This window comes from Macaca thibetana, chromosome 1 (assembly GCF_024542745.1).
Source record: "Macaca thibetana thibetana isolate TM-01 chromosome 1, ASM2454274v1, whole genome shotgun sequence".
In the NCBI taxonomy this organism is placed as follows: domain Eukaryota; kingdom Metazoa; phylum Chordata; class Mammalia; order Primates; family Cercopithecidae; genus Macaca; species Macaca thibetana.
In genome coordinates this window covers 196050615-196077981 of record NC_065578.1, presented here as the reverse complement: position 1 = coordinate 196077981, position 27367 = coordinate 196050615, and the positions used below count along the sequence as shown (strand labels likewise).

Genomic DNA, 27367 nt, shown 5'->3' with positions numbered 1-27367 from the left:
GCTTTATAACTGACAGGAAATAAATAATAAAAAGAGAAATACCCTCAGAGGTAGGGTTCCAAGCTAGTAAAAGAAAGGTGTTGCCCATATTTGCTGAAACACTTCAAGACACAATGTGATCTGTTTCTCTACTTCTCTCCTCTTTTACATCCTCCACCCCACAGTGCGCTAGAGATATAGTCATGAAGAAAACAGGAAATCTCTCCCCTCAGAGTTTATATTCTGATTGGGAAAGTAGCAAGTTCATAAGTGAAAGAAAATCATCTTGGGGACGTGTGACCAACTCCTTTCAGTTTTCCTAGGACTGTCCCAGTTTTCAAACCAAAAGGAACCCCCTCAGTCCCGAGCAAATTGGGATGATGGTCACCCTACTGAAAGAATGATCAGTGGTGTGGAACCATAATTCTCCAGGAGCAGCGGCTGTTGCTGGTTTCTTCCATAGATATTCTAGATATGTGACAGAATAAGCACAAATGATAGTGTTCCATATACATTGTTCTGCAATGATTTATTCATTTTTCATTTAATGAAAGGTTTTGGAAAACTTTTTGTATTGGTATGTATAAAACCACCATTATCTATTTAAAATGGGGATATTTCACTGTATATGAGTGACATGATTTATTTAACCAAACTACTTTTAAGATTGTTTTTCCCCATCTTTCACAATTACGAAACGATTGCAACCAATATCTATTATGTGTACGATATTTCACACGTGTTGTGATTATACATGTAAGATAAATTCTTAAAAGTAAAATTTCTGAAATGACTCACTGAAAGGTTATACGTATTTGTAATTTTTATAGATTTTGCTAAACTAGCTACCAAGAGAATTTTGCAGACTACGCTCCTACTAGCAGCATATGAGGATGACTATCTCCCCACACACTCACTTACACAGCTACCAAATGTCTATGACACAGTTATCAAACTTTCTGCTCATCACCAATCTAAATGAACATGATATCCCATTGTGTCCGGAATTGGTGGATTCTTGGTTTCACTGACTTCAAGAATGAAGCCTCAGACCCTCGCAGGGAATGTTACAGTTCTTAAAGATGGAGTTTGTTCCTTCAGATGTTTAGATGTGCCCGGGGTTTCTTCCTTCTCATGGGTTCGTGGTTTCGCTGCCTTTGGAAGGAAGCTGCAGACCTTTGCAGTGAGTGTTACAGTTCTTAAAGCCAGCGCATCTGGAGTTGTCTGTTCTTTCTGGTGGGTTCGAGGCCTCGCTGGTTTCAGGAGTGAAGCTGTAGACTTTTGCGGTTAGTGTTACAGCTCATAAAGGTGGCGTAGACCCAAACAGTGAATAGCAGCTAGATTTATTGCCAAGAGTGAAAGAACAAACTTCCCACAGCTGAAGCGGACCCCACCAGGTCGCCCGGCTGGCTCGAGCAGCCTCCTTCTATTCCCTTACTTGACCCCACCCACATCCTGCTGATTGGTCCATTTTACAGAAAATTGATTGGTCCGTTTTAGAGAGAGCTGATTGGTCCATTTTACAGAGAGCTGATTGGTCCATCTTGACAGAGTGCTGATTGGTGCATTTACAATCCTTTAGCTAGGCACAAAAGTTCTCCAAGTCCCCACTAGATTAGCTAGACATAGAGCACTGATTGGTGCGTTTACAAACTTTGAGCTAGACAGAGAGTGCTGATTGGTGCATTTACAATCCTTCAGATGCATAAGTTCTCCAAGTCCCCACTAGATTAGCTAGACACAGAGCACTGATTGCTGTGTTTACAAACCTTGAGCTAGACACAGAGTGCTGATTGTTGCATATACAATCCTCCAGCTAGACATAAAAGTTCTTTAAGTCCCCACCCAACTCAGGAGCCCAGCTGGCTTTGCCTAGTGGATCCCATGCCGGGGCCACAGGCGGAGCTTGCCGGCCAGTCCCGACCCACAGGCAGCACTCCTCAGCCACTGGGCGGTTGATGGGATCAGGCACCCTGGAGCAGGCAATGGCGCCCATCAGGGAGGCTCGGGCCATGCGGGAGCCCACGGTGGGGGCCGGGGGAGGGCTCTGGTATGGCGGGCTGCGGGTCCCGAGCCCTGCAGCTTGGAGAAGCAGCTGAGGCCCTGCGAGAATTCCAGCGCGGCGCTGGGGGGCCGGCAGTGCTGGGGGACCCTGCGCACCCTCCGCAGCTGCTGGCCCGGGTGCTAAGCCCCTCACTGCCCAGGGCCTACAGCGCTGCCTGGCCACTCCCAGTGCGGGCCGCTGAGCCCGCGCCCACTGGGAACTCCCCTGTTCCCACTGGGGCCTCTCCACACTTCCCGGCAAACAGAGGGAGCCGGCTCAGGTCTCAACCAACTCAGAGAGGGTCTCCCAGAGTGCAGTGGCAGGCTGAAGGGCTCCTCAAGCACGGCCAGAGTGGATGCCAAGGCTAAGGAGGCGCAGAGACTGATCGAGGGCTACTAGCACATTGTCGCCTCTCACCATGTATATATAATTTACTTTTAAAAATTATTGGTGAAATTAGGCCAGGCGTGGTTGCTCACACCTGTAATCCCAGCACTTTGGGAGGCTGAGGTGGGCAGATCACAAGGTCTAGAGATAGAGACCATCCTGGCTAACACGGTGAAACTCCGCCTCTACTAAAACTACAAAAAATTAGCCGGGCATGGTGGCGGGAGCCTGTAATCCCAGCTACTTGGGAGACTGAGGCAGGAGAATGGTGAACCCGGGAGGCAGAGCTTGCAGTGAGCCAAAATGGTGCCACTGCACTCCAGCCTGGGCGACAGAGCAAAACCCCATCTCAAAAAAAAAAAAAAAAAATTTATTAGTGAAATTGAAAATATGTTAATATAGTTGTGCATCATATATATATATTGAGACTAGGTAGCTCATTTGCCCATATTTCTTTTTTTAATAAATTTTTAAAAATATAGAGAGAGTCTTGCTATGTTTACCAGGCTGGTCTGGAATTCCTGGGCTCAAGCAATCCTGCCTCAGCCTCCCAAAGTGCTGGGATTACAGGCATGAGCCACCACGTCCAGTCATTTGGCCATATTTCTATTGAGTTGTTGATCTTTAGCTTGCTGACTTCTAGCAGCTCTTTGTACATTAGGGAAAGGAACTTTTGGATGTGATAAGCATTGCAAGTATTTCCCCTAGCATTTCTTTGTGTTATGAATTCATAATATCCTGCATGAATTATTGTTATCAATCCTTTTGACTGCTAGGTTTGGTTGACATACAAAATTTGTTGTTTTCTGTTTATTACCTTTCATTCAGGCACCTTGTTAAATTCTCTTATTATATGTAATAATTGTTCAGCCCCAACATTTTATAATATCTTTGCCAAATTATTCTTCCTAACACACAGCCCTGATGCTATTACTTGTCTGCTCGGGTCCTATCACTGACTCTGCAGAACCTAACAAATTGGCTTTTAAGGTATTCTAGCATTTGTTCTCAAACACAGTCTACCTTCCAGAATTTGTAATTTATGCTCTGACCAAGTTAGACATCTTTTCATACCCAGAACTCATACTTCCTTACCCCCAAAACTTTGTCGATGCCACCCCCTCGGTACCCTTCCCCTACTATATCTGCTGTTATAATCTTACTTGTCCTTTAGAAGCCAGCTCATTTATCACCACTGCTTCTAGGAAGCCTTTCCTGATTTCTTCAGTCAGAAGGGCTCTTTCTCACCTTTGAACTCACACGGCACTCTGGATCTCTTTTAGGACACTACATTCTGTCTTATGCTTGAGTTATTTTTGGTCTGTGCCTCATTCCTCCTAATAAACAGTGAGCTCATTCATTCAGCCATTCCGAATGATACTATATACCAGGCATTGTTCCACCTAACTAGGAAGAAAGACAACTTTAAGCTACATGTCTTACCAACTTTGGTCAAGTACGGAGCCATATGTAGTAGGTAATCAATGAATATCTGTAAGTGGGTAAATAGATGGATGGATAAATTAATGAAAAGATGTCTATAGTATGTGTGGGATGAGAGGTGTGGGCTATTTGGCTTTGCTTTGATCATAGTGATGGTAGAGGGGGTAGTGGGGTAAGATAGCTTATTTGACATTTATGAAGCTCACAGAATTCTTATGTCACCAGGGTTGCCAATCCATCATCACCTCGGGGTGTGAGTAGAGGGGAGGAAACATGGAGGATGAGGACAACTGTTCAGTTGACCATCCAGAGACATGTCTATTAAAAGAAATGTAGGTGGGGAACCGTGGCTCACACCTGTAATCCCAGCACTTTGGAAGGCCGAGGTGGATGGATCACTTCAGCCCAGGGGTTGGAGACCAGCCTGGGCAACATAGTGAGACCCCATCTCTACAAAAAATTTAAAAATTATCTGAGTGTGGTGGCATGTGCCTGTACTCCCAGCTACTCAGGAGGCTGAGGTGGGAAGATCACCTGACCCCGAGAGGTTGAGGCTACAGTGAGCTGTGATGGCTCCACTGCACTCTCACCAGGGCAACAGAGTGAGACCCTGTCTAAAAATAAAGAAAAAGAAATGTAATCCTTGTCACAAGCAATGACTACTCTTTAATTGTACCACAGTACTCTCCCAATATCTACCTGTTGAGGACCCTTTCCATTCTATATATCTGGTCTTTTATTTAGGCCTCTGAGGTTGACATGTGGCTGTGGTAAGTTTTTTATTCTTCTGTATCTTTGGATTTAGACTCTCTTCTGGAAGCACTTTGAATAGGCGGTCCCAGGCAAGAGGGTTTGAAGAGAGAGCCCAGAGAAAAACTGTTTTTTAGGTTCTCCATCTACCATGCACAAACGTCTTCCAATTCTGCTGCTAAATGTCAGTGTTTGGAGAATCAGCCAGGAGGGAAAGAGTTAAGTGAGGACTGCTTTGGGGCCTGGGTCTGGAGCCTGCATTCCTTCCTCCCAGAGATCTGCCAGCCTATGGGGCCAGAGGCTAAATTTAGAGGGTGGCTAAGGTTTCCTGTTAACAGCTGTCCTGCCCCTAGGAGAAGAAGCCCTGGAGAGAGGAGGTGGTTGGTTCCTGTCTCACTGGCCGGAACTTCAGCTTCGGTCATTTCATCTGGGTCCCTCAGCCCTTGGTGGGGAACACCCAGGCAGGTTAGAGGTGAGTGTGCTTCTCCCCTCGTCAGTCCTGGTGAGCCCAGGACTTATAATACAAAGGGCAGCGGCTTTGCCCTGAGTGTCAGGGCACAGCCATGATGGCTGGGACCAGCTGCTGGTATACTTCATGCTCCTTAATAGGCTCCAGGATGATGCCTGAGCCAAAGGCCCTGCCTCCTGTGGCCTTGGTTAGAGTCAGCGAAGGCCAGCTGCGTCTTCCCCAGCAGAGACAAAGGGGTGCACATGGGCGTAGGTGAGGGCTGTGTGTATATGCACACCCTATAATTTCAACTGAAAAATTTTGCTGGTCTGGGGAAGTCATTGTTCTTCAACTTCTTGAGCTGAGTTCAGGTAACCTGCTAGCTCCTCTGCCTGCTCCCTTGCTGGCATCTGTGGAAGAAGCCACACTGGCACCTCAATATTGTTACTTCAAGGTGGTCTCCCAATATGGTGGGGTGCACTTCTTGGTGTCCTGGTAACAGTGGCTGGGCCAGGTCTGACTGGGTTTTCCTTGCCGGTCCTTTGCCCACTGGGACCTTCCTATTCCTAGTTCCACTGAGGTGACATCACCGACACACCTTATCCCCCGACAAAACCTCTGGAACCTAATTCCCTAACTGCCTTTTTCTTGCCAAACTTTCAGAGGCTGGCAGGTTGTCATGGCGACCAGCAAGGACCCAGAGGAGGAGCAGGTAGTCCCAAGTGAGGAGGATGAAGCCAACGTGAGGGCGGTGCAGGCCCACTACCTCCGGAGCCCCTCTCCTAGCCAGTAAGTGACCACTCATCTCCCACCCTCACAGCCATAGCTGGGAGGGGCTGGGGACAGGTTGGGCCATTGGCTCCAGGGAGCCTGCAGCCATCACCTCAGTTCACTCAATTAATATTGAGTACTTGTATGTGTCCTACTTTCTGGAGGAGGTAAATATGCGAATAGACTGATTGCAATGTGGCAGGTGTGTGCTAGATATTAATATGTGCAGGATCTAGTATGTGGTGGACTAGACACTAGGGAAGGGAACAACTGGACTTGGAAGGTCATAGGAGGCTTGGCTGGAAGAGATGATGATGGACCCGAACCTCAAAGGATGAGTAGGAATTTGGCAGTGCTTGATTCACTAGGACTGGGGCTGGATATGGGGATGACAGGCCGTAGACTATAAGAAAAGGGATCAGGAGAGGAGAAGCCCATGGAAGCATTCCCTAGCACTAAAATAACTTTTTATCCATAATCAAGCTGTGTCTTTAAACTGGGAGATGTGCATGCCTGGGGCAAGTGGCAAGATGCCAAGGGGCCTGAGGCATCTTCCTGGAGAGTCCTCTTTTTACCACAAGTAATTTGAAACTTCTTTTATATTAAAATCTTCGACGTTATGTTATCATGTAGAATGAAAAAAAGTTCTTAACGTTTTAAGACAAACCACGAGACATTAAAGAAATATCGTGCTTAATTGCCTGCTGAAACAATACTGTGTGTGCCTGTCCATTTTCTTTTGTCATAAATCGTAACAGGAGACCTGACTTTTAATTATATCTGTCACCAAAATGGCGTGAAGAATAACTTAAATGATTGAGCCTTTAGTTGGAAACAACTAAGTAAAACATCTGAAATTAACTTCCCCTCTAAGAATTTATCATTCTGCTTGACTTCACTTTTCTTCGATTCTCTTGGGGTCTTGCTGGCTCCTCCCTCCTGTGGTTCAAAAGGCTTCCCAAGTAGAGTAAGATGGGAACAAGGGCAGGTGCTCAGCACTCATGGGCCAGCGCACTTAGCCCAAATGGAGCTTAGAGACTTCTCCTTTAAAATTCAGCATTATGTCGGGAGTCCAAGGCGGGAGGATCACAAGGTCAGGAGATCGAGCCCAAAGCCTGGCCAATATAGTGAAACCCCATCTCTACTAAAAATACAAAACTTAGCAAGGTGTGGTGGTAGGTGCCTGTAATCTCAGCTACTCGGGAGGCTGAGGCAAGAGTATCACTTGAACCTGGGAGGCAGAGGTTTCAGTGAGCCGAGATCGTGCCACAGAACTTCAGCCTGGGTGACAGAGGAGTGAGACTCCATCTCAAAAAAAAAAGAAAAGAAAAGAAAAGAAAATTCAGCATTATGGTCTCACTTAGGAAAACTGTCAGGATTGAGAGATTTAACATATGTTCTCCTCTCTTGTATACCCGCCAATAAGGCAGAGGTCGCTTCGTGTGTGGTTGGGATAAGTGACAGTTTCATGTATTGCTAAGGATAATGTTAGCTATTATATCTAAAGGACATTTCTTTCTTGCTCAAATAAGTTCCAAAACAGGTACCTGAGCAGTGATTCAAGAACTAAGACTCCTTCTATCTTGAGGGTTCACCACGTTAAACGTGGCTTCTAAAGTCACAATGCTCATCAGTATCCACATAAAATGGAGACGAGCATGGAGAATTTCCCAGGAGGTTTTATGGTCCAGACCTGAAAATGGCCACTTCATTTTGACTCATATTCCATTGTCTAGAACTCAGCAAGGCCATGCTTTCTTGCAAGGAAGGATGGGAAATAAGGTCCATGAGCCCAAGAAAATGAGGAAATGAGTGTGTTGATAGTAGCAGTCTCAGCCACAATGTACTCCTCTAGTCAGTCAATCCATGTTACCTTTTTTCCCCACCTATAGAACATGTTTACTGCCTCCCAAGTGAGACAACTCAAAATCCCACTCACCAACTGCTGCATACATAGTACCAGGCTAGGTTCTCCAATGGGTGTGCATTCTCTTCCTCAGGCCTGAATGCAACACCTTATGGTCGGATCAGGGTAACTGCCAAAAACAGCTACCATTTTATAAAAGGAGGAAGAGGAAATACTGCAGTCATATAAATAATGAACATGTTGACCCAGGATGTGAGGAAACCTCCTACGTTTGACCTTGATTTGTCTCTCTGAGAGGAATACCCTTGTCTGTTGTTCTCTTTGACCTCTAGCTCTGCCTTCCTAGCTGTCTTGCTTGTCCATTATCCTCCATAGCCACGTTGAAGACATGTCTTCCTTGAAGGCTGTATAGCTTTTGCAGACTGTGTCCTGTTTATGAACATTTGATGACTCAGGGGCTGTTTTAAGGCTTATGCCACCTAAAAGCTTTTGGAAGTTCCGGGTTTCTTTGAAAATACTACCCTTTCAAAAACTCAATAGGTTTATGATCTATGTAGATTAGACAACTCCATGTGTTACTAACCACACTCAAAATTATTTCCTAGATACAGTTTTCAATCCTGATTCATTCATTTGCCTTTTTGTCTCAGTTTAATGTTAGTTATCTTGGGAGGTTGTCTGAAACTGTAAATATGGGTGGGGAGTCCAGGATGCATGTTGTAATTTGTAGTGTAATTGTTAGAAAGTTTTGCAATAGAATGTATAGCTGACAAGCTAATGAAGGGAAGATAAAATAATAAAATATAATCATTCCAAAAGAAGAAAAGAAAGTAGAGAAAAAGAATACAGAAAAAGAACAACTTTTTCCATAAGAAACTATAGGTTAAAAAAAAAAGAAAGAAAAAGAAAAAGAAATAAGAAAATAGTAGGATGGTAGATTTAAGCTCAAATATATGAATAACTACATTAAATTTAAATAGACTAAATACTCCAACTAAAAGACAAAGATTGTCAGACTCAATTTTTTCAAAAGGCTACATAGTGTTTACCAGAGACACACCTTAAAAATAAGGATATAGGCTTGTCATGGTAGCTCATGCCTGTAATTCTAGCACTTTGGGAGGCTGAGGTAGGATGATTACTTGAGGCCAGGAGTTTGAGACCAGACTAGCCAACATAGTGAGACCCTGTCTCTGCAAACTTTTTTTTTCTGAGACAGAGTCTCGCTCTGTCGCCAGGCTAGAGTGCAGTGGTGCGATCTCGGCTCACTGCAACCTCTGCCTCCAGGGTTCAAGTGAGTCTCCTGCCTCAGCCTCCAAAGTAGCTGGGACTACAGGCACACACCACCCCACCCAGCTAATTTTTGTATTTTTAGTAGAGATGGGGTTTCACCATGTTGGTCAGGATGGTCTCGATCTCTTGACCTCGTGATCCGTCTGCCTCAGCTCCCAAAGTGCTGGGATTACAGGTGTGAGCCACTGCGCCTGCCCAAGCATTTTTTAAAAAATTAGCCAGGCATGGTTGCCCATGCCTGTAGCCTCAGCTACTCACGAAGCTGAGGCAACAGGATTGCTTGAGCCCAGGAATTCAAGGCTGCAGTGAGTTATAACCATGCCACTGCATTCCAGCCTGGGTGACAAAGTGAGGCCCTGTCTCAAAAAATAAAAGAAAAGAAAATAAAATAAGGATATACAAAAGTTAACAAAGAATAAAAGAAACTATACTACACTGTTCCAGTTACTACTGCTCATAACTTCAAATTTTAGTGGCATAAAATACCATTTTATTGTGTTCATAATCAGGAGCCTAGATGAGGCACAGTGGGGTTAGCCTGTCTTTGCTCGAGGATGTCCAAGGCCTCAGCTAGAAAGATTTGAAGACTGAAGATGACTTAAGGCTGAGGTGACTCACAGAGGCATCTTCACATTTAGCAGTTTATGTTGAAATTTACCTGGGCTTTTGGCCAGAAAACCTAAGATGGTCCTTCCATGTGGGCTACTTTGGGCTTTCTCTAAGCATGGTAGCTAAATTCCAAGAGTTGCATCCAAGAGAATAAGATAGATGTGTATTAATTTTCATGAGCTAGCCTCAGGAGTTACATAGCACCACTTCTGCTGTACTCTGCTGTCACAAATGTCCATGAAGTTTCAAGGGGAGGCACCATAGACTTCATCACTCCATCAGAGAAGTATCAAGGTGATATCGTAAAGTAAGAAAAACAAGCCAGTGAAGCAGATTTTAAAGTAATTATTACTAGATACAAAGAGACAAAAAGAGACATTTCATAATGATCAAAGGTTCAATTCAGCAGAAAGATTAAATAATTTTCAATTTCTGTGTTTAATAATACAGCCTCAAAATATATAAGGCAAAAAACTGACAGAACTGAATGAAAAATTAAAAGCCACAATCTCCCTCAACTCTATGTATATTTTTAAAAACTATCTCAGCAACTTATAAAATTTTAAAAAATCAAAAGAATAATTTTTAATAAGAATATAAAAAATTTATCAAGAGTAGTTGGACCAAGCAATAAACAAAATTAACCTAATTAGCATTTATAGAACATGTACCCAACAACTACAGGATATATATTCTTGTCATGTACACATGGAGCATTTACCAAAATAGATCATATACTGGGCCATACATATATCAACAAATGTTCAGTGATTGAAATAATGTAGAACATGTTATCTGAACATAGAAGAATAAAGGTAGCGATCAGTTAAAAAATTTAAAAATAGAGATTCAAATTAAAAGCACAATTAAATACTACTACATATTCACCAGAATATCTCAAACTGAAGACCAACAATAGCAAATATGAAGATGTGAAGCAATCAAAATTCTCATTCGTTGCTGGTGACAGTGTAAATTAGTACAACCTTTTGGAACTATTTTGCAGTATCTACTAAAGCTAAACATATGGTTGTCCTCTGATCCAGCATGCTCACTCTTCATAAATACTTAACAAAAACAACTACATATGTGCACCAGAAGATAAATACTATAATGTTTAGCAACTAATAGTCATTAAGAATATAAGATGTATAAACAACATGATGAACTGTCCAATTAGCAGTAGGCTAGATAAATAAAGTCTGGCATATATATTTATTTTAAAAACTGCCTGTCTTGGCCTGTTTTCTGTTGCTATAACAGAATACCTGAGACTGGGTAATGTACAAAGAATAGAGGTTTATTTGGCTCATAGCTCTGGAGGCTGGAAAGTCCAACATCAAGTGGCCACATTTGGCAAGGGCCTCATGCTGGCTCATAACATGGCAGATGGCATCACATGGCATGAGTGCATGTGAGAGAGGAGAGCAGGCATGTGCAAAAGAGACCAAATGCAAGAGGCAGCCTCACTTTAGAACAACCCCCTCTCCTGGTAACTAACCCAGTCACCCAAGAGCAAGAACTCACTCCTGTGAGAAAAGCATTCATCTCCTTAACAACCTAATCACCTCTTAAAACACTGCCTTCCAATGCCACCCCATTGGAGACCAAGCCTCAACATGAGTTTTGGTGAAGACAAACCATAGCGTTGCCCTAGGGAATATGTATTTTATTAACTGCCTATCACTTTGGAGTGATTGAGCTTCTCAGATTATTGACTGAGGAAGGCAAATAATATATATGACACAAAGGGGAAGGGGTGAAGGGAGTCACCGAAAGGGGAAATAGGAGGCAGGGAAGACTAATTCTGCTGGTTTACCAATTTTACACCACCTTAGCCTACCACAAGACAAAAGCACTGAAGCAAAGGCATTCAGTTCTTAGCCCTTCCAGCAGCCAGTCTGCCTTACTGGGCAAAAACAGGCTCAACCTGAAAGACCCACTTTCCTGTGCAATGGACTGAACTTCCTTAAAACATGGCCCCGCATCCAGAGCAAATGTCATCTGGATTTGCAGTGACTGCTGCCGAATCCTATTGGCTTTAATGCCTTTCTAGGTTTGTGTCTACTACTCAGCAATTGATTTCTAGAAACTTACCCCAAATCATCTAGCCCTTTTCAGAAATTTTCAAGGAAGGCAAACATGTGGTGACATGGTGACATTTCATAGTCTATCTCTTCCTGCAATGTCCTCATAAAATCTGAACTCTAAACTATTACAATTGCACAGGCTTTGGAGCTATCATCCAATCAATCCCACTTTACTACACAGAACCACACCTAAACCAGTTCAGATGAATGAATCTACAGTGCTTTTTAAAAATGAAAACAGAACCTCAGACTTGGAGAAAATATTTGTAAATTACGTATCTGATAAAGAACTTCTATCTAGAATGTATTTTTTAAAACTTCCACAACCTACTAATAAGGAAACAAACAACTTAATTAAAAAGCAGACAAATGATTTGAATACATAGTCACCAAAAAAGATACGTGGATAGCAAATAAGCTCATGAGAAAATGCTCAAAATCCTTAATCATTAGGGACACAAATTAAAACCACAATGAGTTACCATTACATAACTATTAAAATATCTGAAATTAAAAAGATTGACCATACCAAATGTTGGTGGAAAATGTGGAGTACTTGGGACAATCTTATACTATTGGTGGGAATGTAAAATAGTCCAGCCATTTTACAGTTTTTCAGTTTCTTATAAAATTAAACATACATCTACCTAAACATGCACACCTATATCTACATGATCCTGTCATTCTACTCCTAGGTATATACTCAAGAAAAATGAAAGCCTATGTCTCCTGGGTGCAGTGGCTCATGTCTGTAATCCCAGCACTTTAGGAGGCTAAGGCAAGTGTATCACCTGAGGTCAGGAGTTTGAGGCCAGCCTGCCCAACAGAGTGAAACCCCATCTTAACTAAAAATACAATAATTAGCTGGGTGTGGTGGGTGGGCACCGGTAAGCCCAGCAACTTAGGCTGAGGCAAAAGAATCGCTTGAACCAGAGAGGTGGAGGTTGCAGTGAACCAAGATTGCACCACTGCACTTCAGCCTAGGCAACAGAGTAAGAGTCTGTCTCAAAACAAAACAAAACAAAACCCTATGCCTATGCAAAGACTTGTACATGAATGTTCATAGCAGGTTTATTTGTAATAGCCAAAAAACTAAAAACACCCTAGATGTCCATTGACAAGTGAATGGATGAACACATTGTGTTACATTTATACGTAGAAATACTATACAGCAATGAAAAGAAATGAGCTATTGATTCATACAACAACATGGATGAATCTCAAAGTAATTGCACTGCTTGAAAATCAGACAAAAAAGGGTACACACTATATTATTCCATTTATATACAATTCTAAAAAATGCAAATACATCTCTATAGTGGCAGAAAGCAGTTTAATGGTTGCCTGGGGGGCATAGGGCAGGGAGGGGGTGAGAGGGAGAGCTTAAAAAGGGGCACAATTAAAAAAAAAAAAAAGGGGGGGCACAAGGGATGATGTGATCTTGAGTGTAGTGATCACTTCACGGATGTATACATATGTCAAATCTTACCAGTTTATATATTTTAAATTTGTGCATTTTGTATATCAATAATAAAGCTGTTTTTTAAAAAGTATATATATATATATAATAAATAAAACCCTCTTTTAGGAGGCAGTATGGTACTGTGGAAAGAAATTAAGTGGTGTAGTGGAGACCAAAATTGAGGTCAGATCTGCCCTCCTACTTATAAACCCTTGAAAGCTTGCTTAAATTATGTAATCAAAAAAATCAGAATACCAGTTTTACCCAGTAGTAGAGAATAAATAATATAACATATATAAAGGTATACTGGATATTTGATAAATGGGGGTTCTCTTCCTTTTTCCTTCCAGAGAAAGATATCTGACAACAAAATTTTTTCAGTAACTCATCATGTCAAGAAATTTTTATTTAGCCAGAGTCCCATACACACTGGTTAAGACATCATGCTTCTCTAATTCTGCCATGAGCAAATCCTGTATTCTAAGAAGCAGAGTATCACTTACTGATATTTGTCCCCGTCCTGAATAGTCCTCCTTGTACTTGATAAGTGCCTGAAATTCCATCCTTCTGGTTTTATGACTTCAAGTAAAGGTTTGAGTCTTTAAGTTAAATTTCAAGTCTTTAAGTTAAATTATGCACCAAGTCAGCAAATACCTCACCAACGGACTCTTAGTCCTTGTACTAGTTTCCTAGGGCTGCCACAGCAAATTACTACAAACTGGGCAGCTTAGAAACAAGAGAAATTTATGTTCTCACATTTTGGAAGCCAGAAGTCTGAAATCAAGGTGGTGACAGAGCCACACAGCCTCCGAAGACTCTAAGGAAGACTCCTTCCTTGTCTCTTGCTCGTTTCTGTTGGCTACAGGCGTTTCTTGCATTGTGGCAGCATGATTCCAGTCTTCAAAAGGCCTTCTGCTCTGTATTCTCTTCTCTTCTAAGGACACTTGCCACTGGCTTTAGAGTTAATCCTAATTTAAGGTTATCTCATCTCAAAAGCTTTAACTTAATTACGCCTGCAATGATCCTTTTTCCAAAAAAGATTATATTCCCAGGTTTTGGAAGATATACCATTTTGGAGGGCCATCGTTTAACTCACTACAGCCCTATATCCAGCCCCTAGCAAACATCATTGTACCCTTTCCTGTGGAATTAGAACAGAGTCTTGCAAAACTTCACCCAGTGCTCCAAACAGTCACTAGCAACCAGCCAAAATTAGCAGGGATGTAGCCTGCTTGCTGTCCTGGCAGGGAGTCCTGACATTTCAAGTCTCATCTGTAAATCTCATGCTAGGGTGAATTAAGAACCTGAGAAAGGGATGTAGACAATGAATGGGGTATCAAATCTTCATTTTTGCCTGAGTTAGGCACTAACTTCACACAGCTTAAATTCAAACCTAGCCACTATGAGTCACTCTCTGAAAGAAAATGGGTGGTTAGAGATTCATCCATCTCATAGCTAGGCAAATTTCCCTAAGTGATTCATGATTCATGAGTTGACACTAAAATTTAAAACCTCCTGTCTGTGGGGCAGCTTGGTGGGGACCTCTCCCTTACCTATAGCCTCTGCCAGACCTTCGCAGTCACCTACATAAATACAGCCTAAGAAGTAAGTGTGCTTGTGATGCAAACCAACCTCTGCCCCGTCTCTTCCTTCTTAGCTATTATCATCAGTTTTCTCTTCCTTTCCAACTAAAGGAGTAAAGACATTTTCATCATTCTCTTGTTCTTGATTTGAAGAATGTTTTTCGACTTGACTTGATATCTTTCCAAGTCAAAATCCATTTCTTGCTTTGGCTTTTAGAGCTGAACTTTTCAAGACTTCGCAGTTTTTTAGAACTGCTTGGTAAGGCTTGATCAGGCTTCCTCTCACGGTGGCACTGGTTCCCTTGACCTTCAGTGAATTTCCTTAACTGTGCTCTCCTTTCCCTTCCTGTGGCGAGCAAGCATCTGTGATGTGTGGGGTAGGAGACAGGGGCATGAAGTGTAATTTCTCGGTGTTTTCATTGTGTTTCTTTGGGAAATGGCTCCTCCTGTCCATCCTTTCTCCTTTACATGTCTTTTTCAGTGAAAATTTCTCCACCTCGGCTCTTCCACTAAGCCTGTTGGAAGCAGCTTTCTAAAAATCAATTTTCTTTAGTTTACTGACTTCTTTTCTTCCTTAGAGCCTGAATTTTGCTTGTGTGTGGTCATTTTCTCTGAAGTCACTGAACACTTACAGAAACCTTGTCCTTTTTTGCAAAAGCCAAATCAAGAAATACGGCTCCTCCTGGGCCTCTACCTCCATTTCACTTCCACGGGACTCCTTGACAGGAAGTGATCAGCTACAGGGAAGTCTGGACTGAAGGACCCCAGTTCTACTGCATTCCGTGTCTGGACATCAGGCAACTAGTTTAAAGCAATGGCTTTCAAATTTTGCTGACTGCAATCTGCAGTATGCCAATACCATTTACAGCTCAACTCAGAGATATATACATGTATATATAAATTTTTAAAAGTTCACAAAACTACACTTATCCTTACAATGGGTGTTGCTATTCCCTTTCTTCCTCTTTTCCTTCCTTCCCTCCCTCCCTTCTTTCCTTCTTTCCTTTTTCTGTTTCCTTTTTTTCTTTCTGTCCCAGATGCTGAGCACAACCCATTGAATTGATTTTATGAAACACAGATTGGTCAGTCTGCAATTTTGAAAAATGCAGGTCTAAAGCAAGCTGCACCACTCTCCTGCTCTTGGTTAGGAAGTCCATCAAACTCCCCTTTATTGTTCCTCTTTCAATTCAGCCTCAAGGCTTTTTAGCAGCTGCTTCCTGATCCTATGATGAGGTATGTATTGATCCTAGATCCTTTCTTTCCCCGCCTGTCTTTCTTGAACAGCCAGCCCTCACTGCTTTCTAATCAGGGTGTGAGTGTCATCTCACTCCATCTCAGGTATGCCGGTTGGGACACAGACATAGTCATAAATCAAAACCTCTAGGGCCGCCATCTCACTGACCTTGCAAATATAAACAGGGCCAGTTGTTCAGGTCTCTCCCTCCTTCTTCTTTTCTGTTTCTGCAGTCCTCCTTCTCTGTGGAAAACAAGCACCCGTTTTAGGTATTGCCCCCACACCTTTCTTTATTAGACTTAATAAACTCTGTCTGTGGCAAACAGTTTTATGACTATTAGGTTTACATCTCCCCTCACAGCGGCTGACTCATAAAAGCATTTGTAATCTACATCCTACATTCCACACTGGGTAATACGGAGCAGAGTTTAAAGTTGCTCACATTTTAGCATCAGCAGCCAAAGACAGAAACATCGTGGGGCTGGGGAGGAAATCTGTTCTGAATCCCCTCTCTTTTCTCAATTACAAAGCTGCCAGCTTCTCAAGAGCGTACCGGGTAGGCTTTTCACGTATGATTTCTCAGGCTTGCCGCCTCATTAGCCGAACTTCAATCTTTACCACCACTAAAAAGGAAAGATATTTCACAGTGATTTCTCTTTTCAAATTTTCCCCTATCAAACCCACAGTCTCAGAGTGTAGGTATATTTAGGATGGATTCTTGGTTCTCAGTATTTGTTATTTAAAACCAAATGCTCACAATTTAAAGTCAACGTTGTTTAGGGAAAATGGCAGGATGGAGGGCTCCCAGATGGATAATCCCAGGACAGGATCTTGGCAATCCCACCTGCTGAGTTCCTTGCAAGGCCTTTCTGGACACCTGACAGGTGAGGGCACCTCCTATGTCTACTTTCAGTCTGTGTCAGTTGCTTGGAATACTGATTACAATGTGAGAAAGCCTCTTTGGGACGCAAAGGAACAAAGAAAATTGACCAGGTAGAAGAAATGTGGTGCTGTGCAAGGAAGAAGCCCTTGTAATCCCTGCAGTAATACAATAATTCTCAGCATGGATCTGTTTGGTTTGGTTTTGCCCCAAACCTCATTTTACATAATACTGACCCTTAATAAATGAAATGATTAATGTTTTGTTAATAGGAGTATAAGTAGTGTTAATTACTGAAAAATAATAAAACTCCCTTAATAAATATTGTTGAAATGGAAAATATGACTGCTCACATTTATATAAAATCTGGGGCTTTGATTCTAGTTTTATGAAATATTGATATATGAAAGCTAGCTGTTCTGAACGCCTGGAGCTCAGAATGTCCACCAGGTCTGGTATAGAGGCAGGGTTTGCTCTACCATATTGGCATTATTTTGTTGTTGCTTCCCATCCACAAAATATTTGGCTCAGTCACCGATATTTATTAGGTTGTGTATCACTGTTGGGGAGAAGAGTGCCTACGCATTTACTTAAAACTTGCTTCTTGGCCCTTGGAATAGCACTGTTCCTGTGATCTACTGGGACTTAACAAATTATCCCAAAACTTAATGACTAAAGGCAATAATTTTATTTTGCTCCCCTTTTTGTGGGTCAGGAATTTGGACAGGACTTGACTGGGCAGTTTATCTGTTTCATATGGCATCAGCTGGAGTGGCCTGATGGGCTGCAAGGTCCATTTCTAAGAGGATCATTCACATGGTTGGCTGTTGGCTGGGAGCTCAGCAGGGAATGTTGACTAGTGGCCTTTCTAGCTTGGTGCTGGGGGTAGTCAGACTTCTTATAAGGCAGCTCAGGAGTTCCCAGAGAGAGTGCCAAGACCCAGAGAAGGGAGGCTTCCCTCAAGACATAGGCTCAAAAACTGACCAGTTATCACTTCTACCATATTCTATTGGTCAGAGCAGTCACAGAGACTACCCAGATTCTAGGGCAGTAGACATAGACCCCACCTCTCTATGCAAGGAGTACCACAGATCTGGGGTGACCATTACTCTACCATAAGAAAAAATTGCTAATTACTAACATAGGCCTCAGATATTATATACATCTTGGCCTCTAAAGGGCAGAGAGTAGGCATGGAGAGGACACAGCCAAGATCCTCCTTTTGCTTTGAGGCTTGCTACTGGTGTCCCAGTAAAATGATGAGCATGCAGCAAACACTTGATAGACCTTATTGCTGATTGTTGTAACTGCCACATTCCCTTAAGTATAGTACTATTGAAGACAAATTCAGTCAGTGAGTCAGAATTTATCTATTAAACATTTACTGTTTGCCAGACATTCTCCTAGGTGCTAGGAACACGATGGTCAACAAAATACCCAGTCATGGTCCTTGCCCTCATAGAGGGTATTATCTAGTATAGGAGACCAATATTTATCAAATGATTTCATAAATAAGTGTAAAATTGCATCTGATAGAAGTGCCATAAAAACAGATGTATGGTGCAAGATCAAGGAAGACTTCCCTAAAGAAGGGATGATTGAACTAAAATCTGAAAAATGGGGGAAGCAGGTGAGGACTAACCATCAGGCTGCAGAAATTGACTTCTACAAAGTCCGTAGGCAGAAAGGAACTTGGTAAGAATGACAGCCAAAAGGAGACCAGTGTACTGGAAAGGGTGAGCCAAAGAGAACTCAGTGCAAGTTGAGGTTGAAGAGGAGGAAGGGGCCAGAGACCACAGGGCCTTGGAAATCATCAGGTTTGATCCCCTAGGTGGTAAGTGGACACCTGACCCAACCTTACCATAGTCCATCCATTCATCCAGACATCCAGCTCTTCATCCATCTGCCCATCTGTCTGTACAGCCACTTGGTCAATCATCAAACCCTGACTGATCACCTTCCATCTGCTAGAGACACAGGTAAATAAGACCACCTAATCCACCTAATCTGTACCTTTATAGAGCTCACTGCCACCCCAACTAGGTGTTTAAGTCTTTACTATCTTCACCAAGTAATGAGATTCCAAAGATCTCTCTAGTTTTAACACCCAAAGATAATATCCCACGAACTGTACGCTTAATCCACCCCCACTGTCCAGTAATGCTTATTTGAAAATGCATCTTTTGGTCACAGAAAGTACTTGGTGCTAGAATGGAAATGAGCCAACACAACTGCTATCGTAAAACTCTATTATCTTCACCAAGCAATGAGATCTCTAAAGACCTCTCTAGTTTTAACATCCAAGATAATTTGGAATTGAATTAAATTGAGTCGATTAGGGTTATGGGGGAAAAGAAAGGCAGATAGGAGGCAGGACTAACTTGCAGCTCCCACTTGGATGAACAGAACAGCATGTAGAGACTCACATCATGAACCTTTGCTCCAAGAACTACCACAGGAACATACTAGGAAAACTGAAACGATTCACAGACCCTTTCAAAGAAGCAGCTTGCTGCTGCAAACATCGTGAGATAGCCAAAACACTGTGAATGCCCAAAGAGTGAAAAGGGGAAAGTCTGCCTCCAAACACACATCCTCACTGAAGAACCTGAAAATCCAGATCACAGGAGAAGGATTTAACCATTCCTAGAGGTGAAATGAATTTAGAGAGCTGAGAAACATATAAAAGTAGAAACAGCAGCAGGAAGAGCCCTGTAGGCACTCCCAGTCCCCAGGGAAGCCACTTTTGACTTTATCTCACAGGAGTCCTTGGGGAGGGCAGCCAGGGGTATTGGGGAAGGACCACAGGGAAAACGAAACTTCCAGCTGAACTTTGTAATAATTTCAACAGGTGTAAATTGTCCAGGGCAGAATGGGGATGGGGGAATGGCAAACAGGAAGTGCGAACAAGAGCACAGAAGCCACCACAGGAGAGTAGTGGCCAGGCCTAAAATCTCTGCTTGCTTTTTCCTTAGGGAGGTTTGTAGCCTGGGGCAAGATCTGATCCCTGCTTACTGGCTGCCTAAATATAAACTCAGTGTTGTTGGTGGGGTATAGTGAAAATGAGACTGGCCTTGCTGGCTGTGTGGGAACTGGGTGAGGTGCCCACTGCCAGCTTTATCCCCACTTCCCTGGCAACCTGTCTGATGCAGCAGAGGCAACCACAATCCCCCTGGGAACATAACTCCATTGGCCTGAGAACCACACCCCAACAGCAGCCACAACAAGCCCTGTCCGAGGAGAGTCTGAGCTCAGACACACCTAACCCTACCCCCACTCTGTGGTTTTTCTCTACATGCCCTGGTAGCCAAGGACAAAAGACATAATCTCTTGGAAGCTCTATGGCCTCACCCATCACCTGAGAAACCTGAATATTTATCCAGGAGACCTTAGGACAAGTTTGTTTCCCCTGCAGCTGTTGCTTTCCTGAAGGTGCCACCTCCTGGCTGGCAACCAGCTCAAGCCATTACAACAACTTATAAAAGAACAATGCTGCTCCAAGAAAGGAGAAAACAACAGCTAATTCTACCACCTGTAACATCCTGGCTAACCAGAGGTCCTGAGTCTGTACACATGACAACTTTACTGCTGACATAACCAGCATTTGAGAAAACCAGTGCACCAAAGAAAACTGTAACCAAGGACCCTCACAGAGTCCATTTCACTCCCCAGCTACCTCCACTGGAGCAGGTACTGGTATCCATGACTGAGAGACCAGAAGGCGGATCACATCACAGGATTCTTTGTAGACACTCCCCAGTACAAGCCTGAAGCCCTGGTAGCTCCACTGGGTGGCTAGACCTAGAAGAGCAATAACAGTCACTGCAGTCCAGCTCTCAGGAAGCCCCATCTCTAGTGGAAGGAGGAAAGCACCACATCAAGAGAACATCACATGAGACAAAAGAATCTGAATAGTAGCCCTTGAGCCCCAGGTCTTTCCTCTGACATAGTCCAGCCAAATGAGAAGGAACCAGAAAAACAATTCTGGCGATATGACAAAGCAAGGTTCTTTAACACCCCCAAAAGATCACATTAGCTCACCAGCAATGAATCCAAACCAAGAAGAAATCTCTGTATTGCCAGAAAAAGAATTCAGAGGGTCGATTATTAAGCAACTCAAGGAGGCACCAGAGAAAGGTGAAAATCAACTTAAAGAAATTTTAAAAATAATACAGGATATGAACAAAACAAACTCCAGAAAAAATAGATAGCATCAATTTAAAAAATCACAACTGTTGGAAATGAAAGACACACCTAGGGAAATACAAAATACACTGGAATATTTCAACAATAGAATCAAACAAGTAGAAGAAAGACCTTAAGAGCTGAAAGACAAGGTGAGAGAATTAACAATAGTGATGCCATTTTTCTACCTTGGTGATTGTGTTCTCTGCCTTGGTGACAGTGTTCCCAGAAGCAAAGCAAATGTCACCCTCACCCATACCTTTAGCAGAGCATAACAACCCTGACCACAACAAAGTCTGACTGGCCCTTACCACATCCTTCCCCGGCCCCTTACAGTTGCAACCTGCCAGCACTTCCCCAACCCCTCTCCTGCAGAAACTTTATTATAAAAACCTCAGCTTTAAGCTATCAGGGTCTCAACCAGACTCCTGACTGAGACACCTTGCAGGCTTATTCCTGTGAATAAACCTGTTTGGCCATTGAGTTGCTTTCTCTCCATTGCTCTCTTCCTTTATATTTTCCTAACACAAGGTTTTCAAATTAACCCAATCCAACAAAGACAAAGAAAAAAGAATTTTTGGAAGATGAACAAAGCCTCCAAGAAGTTTAGAGCTATGTTAAATGACCAAACCTGAGAATAATTGGTGTTCCTGAGGAAGAAGAGAAATCTAAAAGTTTGGAAAACTTATTTGAGGGAATAATCAAGGAGAACTTCCCTGGCCTTGCTAGAGATCTAGACATTCAAAATCAAGAAGCTCAAAGAACACCCAGGAAATTCATTGCAAAAAGATTATCATCTAGGTATATAGTCATCCAGTTATCTGAAGTCAAGACAAAGGAAAGAATATTAAGAGCTGTGAGGCAAAAGCATCAAATAAATTATAAAGGAAAATCTATGAGAGTAACAGCAGATTTCTCAGCTGAAACACTACAGTCTAGAATGGATTGGGTTCCTATCTTTAATGTCCTTAAATAAAACAATTATTAGCCAAGAATTTTGTATCCAGCAAAACTAAGCTTCATAAATGAAGGAGAGATAGTATTTTTCAGACAAACAAATGCTGAGAGAATTTGCCACTACCAAGCCAGCACTACAAGAACTATTAAAAGGGGTTCTAAATCTTGAAACAAAACCTCAAAATACACCAAAATGAACTTATTTAAAGCATAAATCTCACAAGGCCTATAACACAATAACACAATAAAAAAAAAAAGGTATTCGGGCAACAATCAGCATGATGAATAGAATAGTATCTCACATTTCAATAGGCAAGTTGAATGTAACTGGCCTAAATGCTCCACTTAAAAGAGACAGAATGGCTGAATGGATAAGAATTCACCAACCAAGTATCTTCTGTCTTCAGGAGACTCATGTAACACATAAGGACTCACATAAACTTAAGGCAAAGGAGTGGAAAAAGATATTCCAAGCAACTGGATACCAAAAGCAAGCAGCAATAGCTATTCTTATATCAGACAAAACAGACCTTAAAACAACAACAGTTGAAAAAGACAAAGATGGACATTATATAATGATAAAATAACTAGTCCAACAGAAAAATATCACAATCCTAAATATATATGCACCTGACACTGGCACTCCCAAATTTATAAAACAATTACTAATAGACCTAAGAAATGAGATAGACTGCAACACAATAATAGTGGGGAACTTCAGTACTCCACTGACAGCACTAGACAGATCATGAAGACAGAAAGTCAACAAAGAAACAATGGACTTAAACTATACCCTAGATCAAATGGACTTAGATATTTTCAGAACATTCTACCCACCAACTGCAGAATATACATTTTATTCATCAACACATGGAACATTCGCCAAGATAGACCGTATGATAGGCCACAAAACAAGTATCAACAAATTTTAAAAAATTGAAATTATATCAAGTACTTTCTCAGACCACGGTAGAATGAAGTTGGAAATCAACTCCAAAAGGAACCCTCAAAACCATGCAAATACATGGAAATTAAATAATCTGTTCCTGAATGATAGTTGGGTCAACAATGAAATCAAGATGGAAATTTAAAAATTACTTGAAGTGAATGATAATAGTAACACAACCTATCAAAACCTCTAGGATACAGCAAAAGCAGGGCTAAGAGGATAGTTCATAGCAATGAATGCCTTCATCAAAAAGTCTGAATGAGTACAAATAGACAATCAAAGGTCACACCTTAAGGAACTAGAGAAACAAGACAAACCAAATCCAAACCCAGCAGAAGAAAAGAAATAACAAAGACCAGAGCAGAACTAAATGAAATTGAAACCAACCAACAAACAAAAATACAAAACATAAATGAAACAAAAAACTGGTTATTTGAAAAGATAAACCAAAACTGATAGATCATTAGTGAGATTAACCAAGAAAAGAAGAGAGAAGGGCCAAATAAACTCAATTAGAATGAAACAGGAGATATTACAACCAATACCACAGAAATACAAAAGATTGTTCAAGGCTACTATGAACACCTTTACATGTATAAACTAGAAAACCTAGAGGAGATGGATAAATTCCTGGAAATACAAAGCCCTCCTAGATTAAACTAGGAAGAGATAGAAACTCTGAAACAGACCAATAACAAGCAGCGAGATTAAATTGGTAATAAAAACATTGCACATACACACATAAAAAGTCCAGGCCCAAATGGGTTCACAGCTAAATTCTATCAAACATTCAAAAAAGAATTGGTACTAATCTTATTGAAAGTATCCCAAAAGATAGAGGGAATCCTCCCTATATCATTCTATGAAGCCAGTATCACTCTAATATTGAAACCAGGAAAGGACATAACAAAAAAAGAAAACTACAGACCAACATCCCTGATGAACACAGAGGCAAAAATCTTCAACAAAATACTATCCAACTGAATCCAACAGCATATTAAAAAGATAATCCACCATGACCAAGTGGCTTTTATACCAGGGATGCAGGGATGGTTTAACATCTGCAAGTCAATAAATGTGATACAGCACATAAACAGAATTAAAAACAAAAATCACATGATCATCTCAATAAATGCAGAAAAAGCATTTAACAAAATTCAGCATTGCTTTATGCTTAAAACCCTCAGAAAACTGGCATAGAAGGGACATACCTTAAGGTAATAAAAGTCATCTATGACAAACCCACAGCCAATATTATACTAAGCAAGGAAAAGTTGAAAGCATCCCCCCTGAGAACTGGAACAAGACAAAGTTGCCCACTTTCACCTCTTCCATTCAACATAGTACTGGAAGTCCCAGTCAGAGCAATCAGACAAGAGAAAGAAATAAGGGAATGCAAATCTGTAACGAAGAAGTCAAACTGTCACTGTTCACTGATGATATGCTCATATACCTAGAAAAACCTAAAGACTCATCCAAAAAGCTCCTACATCTGATAAATGAATTCGGTAAAGTTTCAGGATACAAAATCAATGTACACAAATCAGTAGCACTGCTATACGCCAACAGTGAACAAGCTGAGAATCAAATCAAGAACTCAACCCTTTTTAAAATAGCTGCCAAAAAAAATGCTTAGGAAGATGCCTAACCAAGAAGGTGAAAGACCTCTACAAGGAAAGTTACAAAACACTGTTGAAAGAAATCATAGATGACACAAACCAATGGAAACACATCCCATGCGCATGGATGGGCAGAATCAATATTGTGAAAAATGAGCATACTACCAAAACCAATCTACAAATTCAGTGAAATTCCCATCAAAATACCATCATCATTCTTCACAGAACTGGACAAAAAATTTCTAAAATTAATATGGAACCAAAAAAGAGCCTACACAGCCAGAGCAAGACTAAGCAAAAAGAACAAATCTGGAGGCATCACATTACCTGACTTCAAACTATATTATAAGACTATAGTCACCAAAACAGCATGGTACTGGTATAAAAATAGGCTCATAGACCAGTGGAACAGAATAGAGAACCCAGAAATAAAGTCAATAACTTATAGCCAACTGACCTTCAACACAGCAAACAAAAACATAAAGTGGGGAAAGGACACCATACTCAACAAATGGTGCTGGGATAGTTGGTAAGCTACATGTAGAAGAATGAAACTGGATCCTCATCTCTCACCTTATACAAAAATTAATTCAAGATGGATCAAAGACTTAAATCTAAGACCTGAAACCATAAAAATTCTAGAAGATTACATCAGAAAAACCCTTCTAGGCATTGGCTTAGGCAAAGACTTCATGACCAATAACCCAAAAGCAAATGCAACAAAAACAAAGATAAATAAATGGGACTTAATTAAACTAAAAAGCTTCTGCACAGCAAAAGAAATAATCAGCAGAGTAAACAGACAACCCATAGAGTGGGAGAAAATCTTTGCAAACCATGCATCCAACGAAGGGCTAATATCCAGATTTTACAAGGAACTCAAACAAATCAGCAAGGAAAAAAAAAAAACAATTCCGTCAAAAAGTGGGTTAAGGACATGAATAGACAATTCTCAAAAGAAGATACACTATGGTTAACAACAAACATATTTAAAAATGCTCAACATCACTAATTATCGGGGAAATGCAAATCAAACCACAACATGATACTACCTGACTCCAGCAAGAATGTCCATAATTTAAAAATCAAAAGATAGTAGATGTTGGCATGGATGTGGTGTAAAGGGAACACTTTACACTGCTTGTGGGAATGTAAACTAGTACAACCACTATTGAAAACAGTAGGGAGGTTCCTTAAGAACTAAAGTAGATCTCCCATTTGGTAGCAATCCCACTCCTGACTATATACCCAGAGGAAAAGAAGTCATTATGTGAAAAAGACTTGTTTATATGCGTACGTTTATAGCAGCACAATTCGCTTGTGAAAACATGGAACCAGCCCAAATGCCCATCAATCAACAAGTGGATAAAGAACATGTGGTGCATATATATACACACACATACACACACATACATACATACACATATACACACATATATACACACACACACACACACACACACACATATATACATATATATGCTATGAAATAATAGCCAAAAAAATGGTCTAAAATAATGGCATTTGCAGCAACCTGGATTGAATTGGAGGCCATTATTGTAAGTGAAGTAATTCAGGAATGGAAAACCAAACATTGTATGTTTTCACTTATAAGTAGGGACTAAGGTATGAGGAGGCAAAGGCATAAGAATGATACAAAGGACTTTGGGGACTTTGGGGGAAGGATGGGAGGGGGTGAGGGATAGAAAATTACACATTGGATACAGTGTACACTGCTCTGGTGATGGGTGCACCAAACTCTCAGAAATCACCACTAAAGAACATGTCCATGTAACCAGACACCACCTGTTCCCCAAAAACCTATTGAAATATAAAAAAATTAGTTGATTAGCAGAACAATTATTTTGTAATAACCATCCACAAATTGTTGTCCAATTTCAGGAGAATGCTGTGCCCAGTGTCAACCAGGCCATGGAGAAGGAAATAACCTTGCCAGGAGAAAGGAGTAGCCTGTGAATCTACTCAGGATATGGCCAGACCTGCCCATGCAGCCTCTAGTGAACAAAGCTCACCCTTAATCCACTCCCACTCCCCAGTCATGCATATTTGAAAATGCATTTTTGGTCACAGGAGTACTTGGTGCTGGAATAGGAATGAGCTGGCACAACTGCTATCAGAAAACTCTCAGATACTATGGATGATGATGCCACATCATGCTGTCCTTGAGGTGGCATAGGCAGTTCTGGCCATGTCCTGGGTGGAGTCCCAGGCTACTTCTTTCTCCTGGCAAGAGCATTGGCCTTGCTGACGCTGAGCACACCATTCTCCCTAGGGTGGACTCATGTTGTGGATGCACGAGAGAATTGTTCTGCTAATCAATTCAACTTAATTCAATCTCAACTTGTCTCAGCTCAAGTCAGCTTTGTTCAGCTCATCTAGATTCTGCTCAACTCAACTTTACTCAGCTTAATTCATCCATGCATCTAGGCTTCCAATAAGCATTTCTTACCTGTCAAAGTCTGCATTGAGTCTGGGAATCCAGCTGGGGTTGCTTCCACTAACCAACCCACCTCCCTGTTCTAATCTAAATGGTATCTGTGTATTGTGTAGAGAACACTGGACCTACAGCAGGACTGCCCTATGTTCTCAACTTAGCCCTGCCATTTACTTACTGCCTTGGACAATTTTCTTAATCTTTCTGAGCTACAGTTTTCTCATCGGTAATGCAGGAATAAAAATAATACCTCATTTGTGGAGGGTTTGTCAGAATTAAATTCATAGAACGCACTCACAAATGGTATCCATTAAATCCTCCCTCTCTAGACCTAAAGGAAAGACTAAGCAGACAAAAGAAAA

The 27367-nt window shown here is 41.5% G+C and overlaps 1 protein-coding gene across 1 annotated transcript in view; it reads left to right on the top strand.

The window, feature by feature from the left end:
- The first annotated feature begins 4946 nt into the window (after window positions 1-4946).
- Window positions 4947-27367, top strand: part of STYXL2 (serine/threonine/tyrosine interacting like 2) — a 38929-nt gene continuing 16508 nt past the window's right edge. The window contains exons 1-2 of the mRNA XM_050768231.1: window positions 4947-5075; window positions 5715-5840. Of these exons, the coding sequence (XP_050624188.1) occupies window positions 5731-5840 (110 nt within the window). The 5' untranslated portion in view covers window positions 4947-5075; window positions 5715-5730. The remainder of the gene's footprint in view (window positions 5076-5714; window positions 5841-27367) is intronic.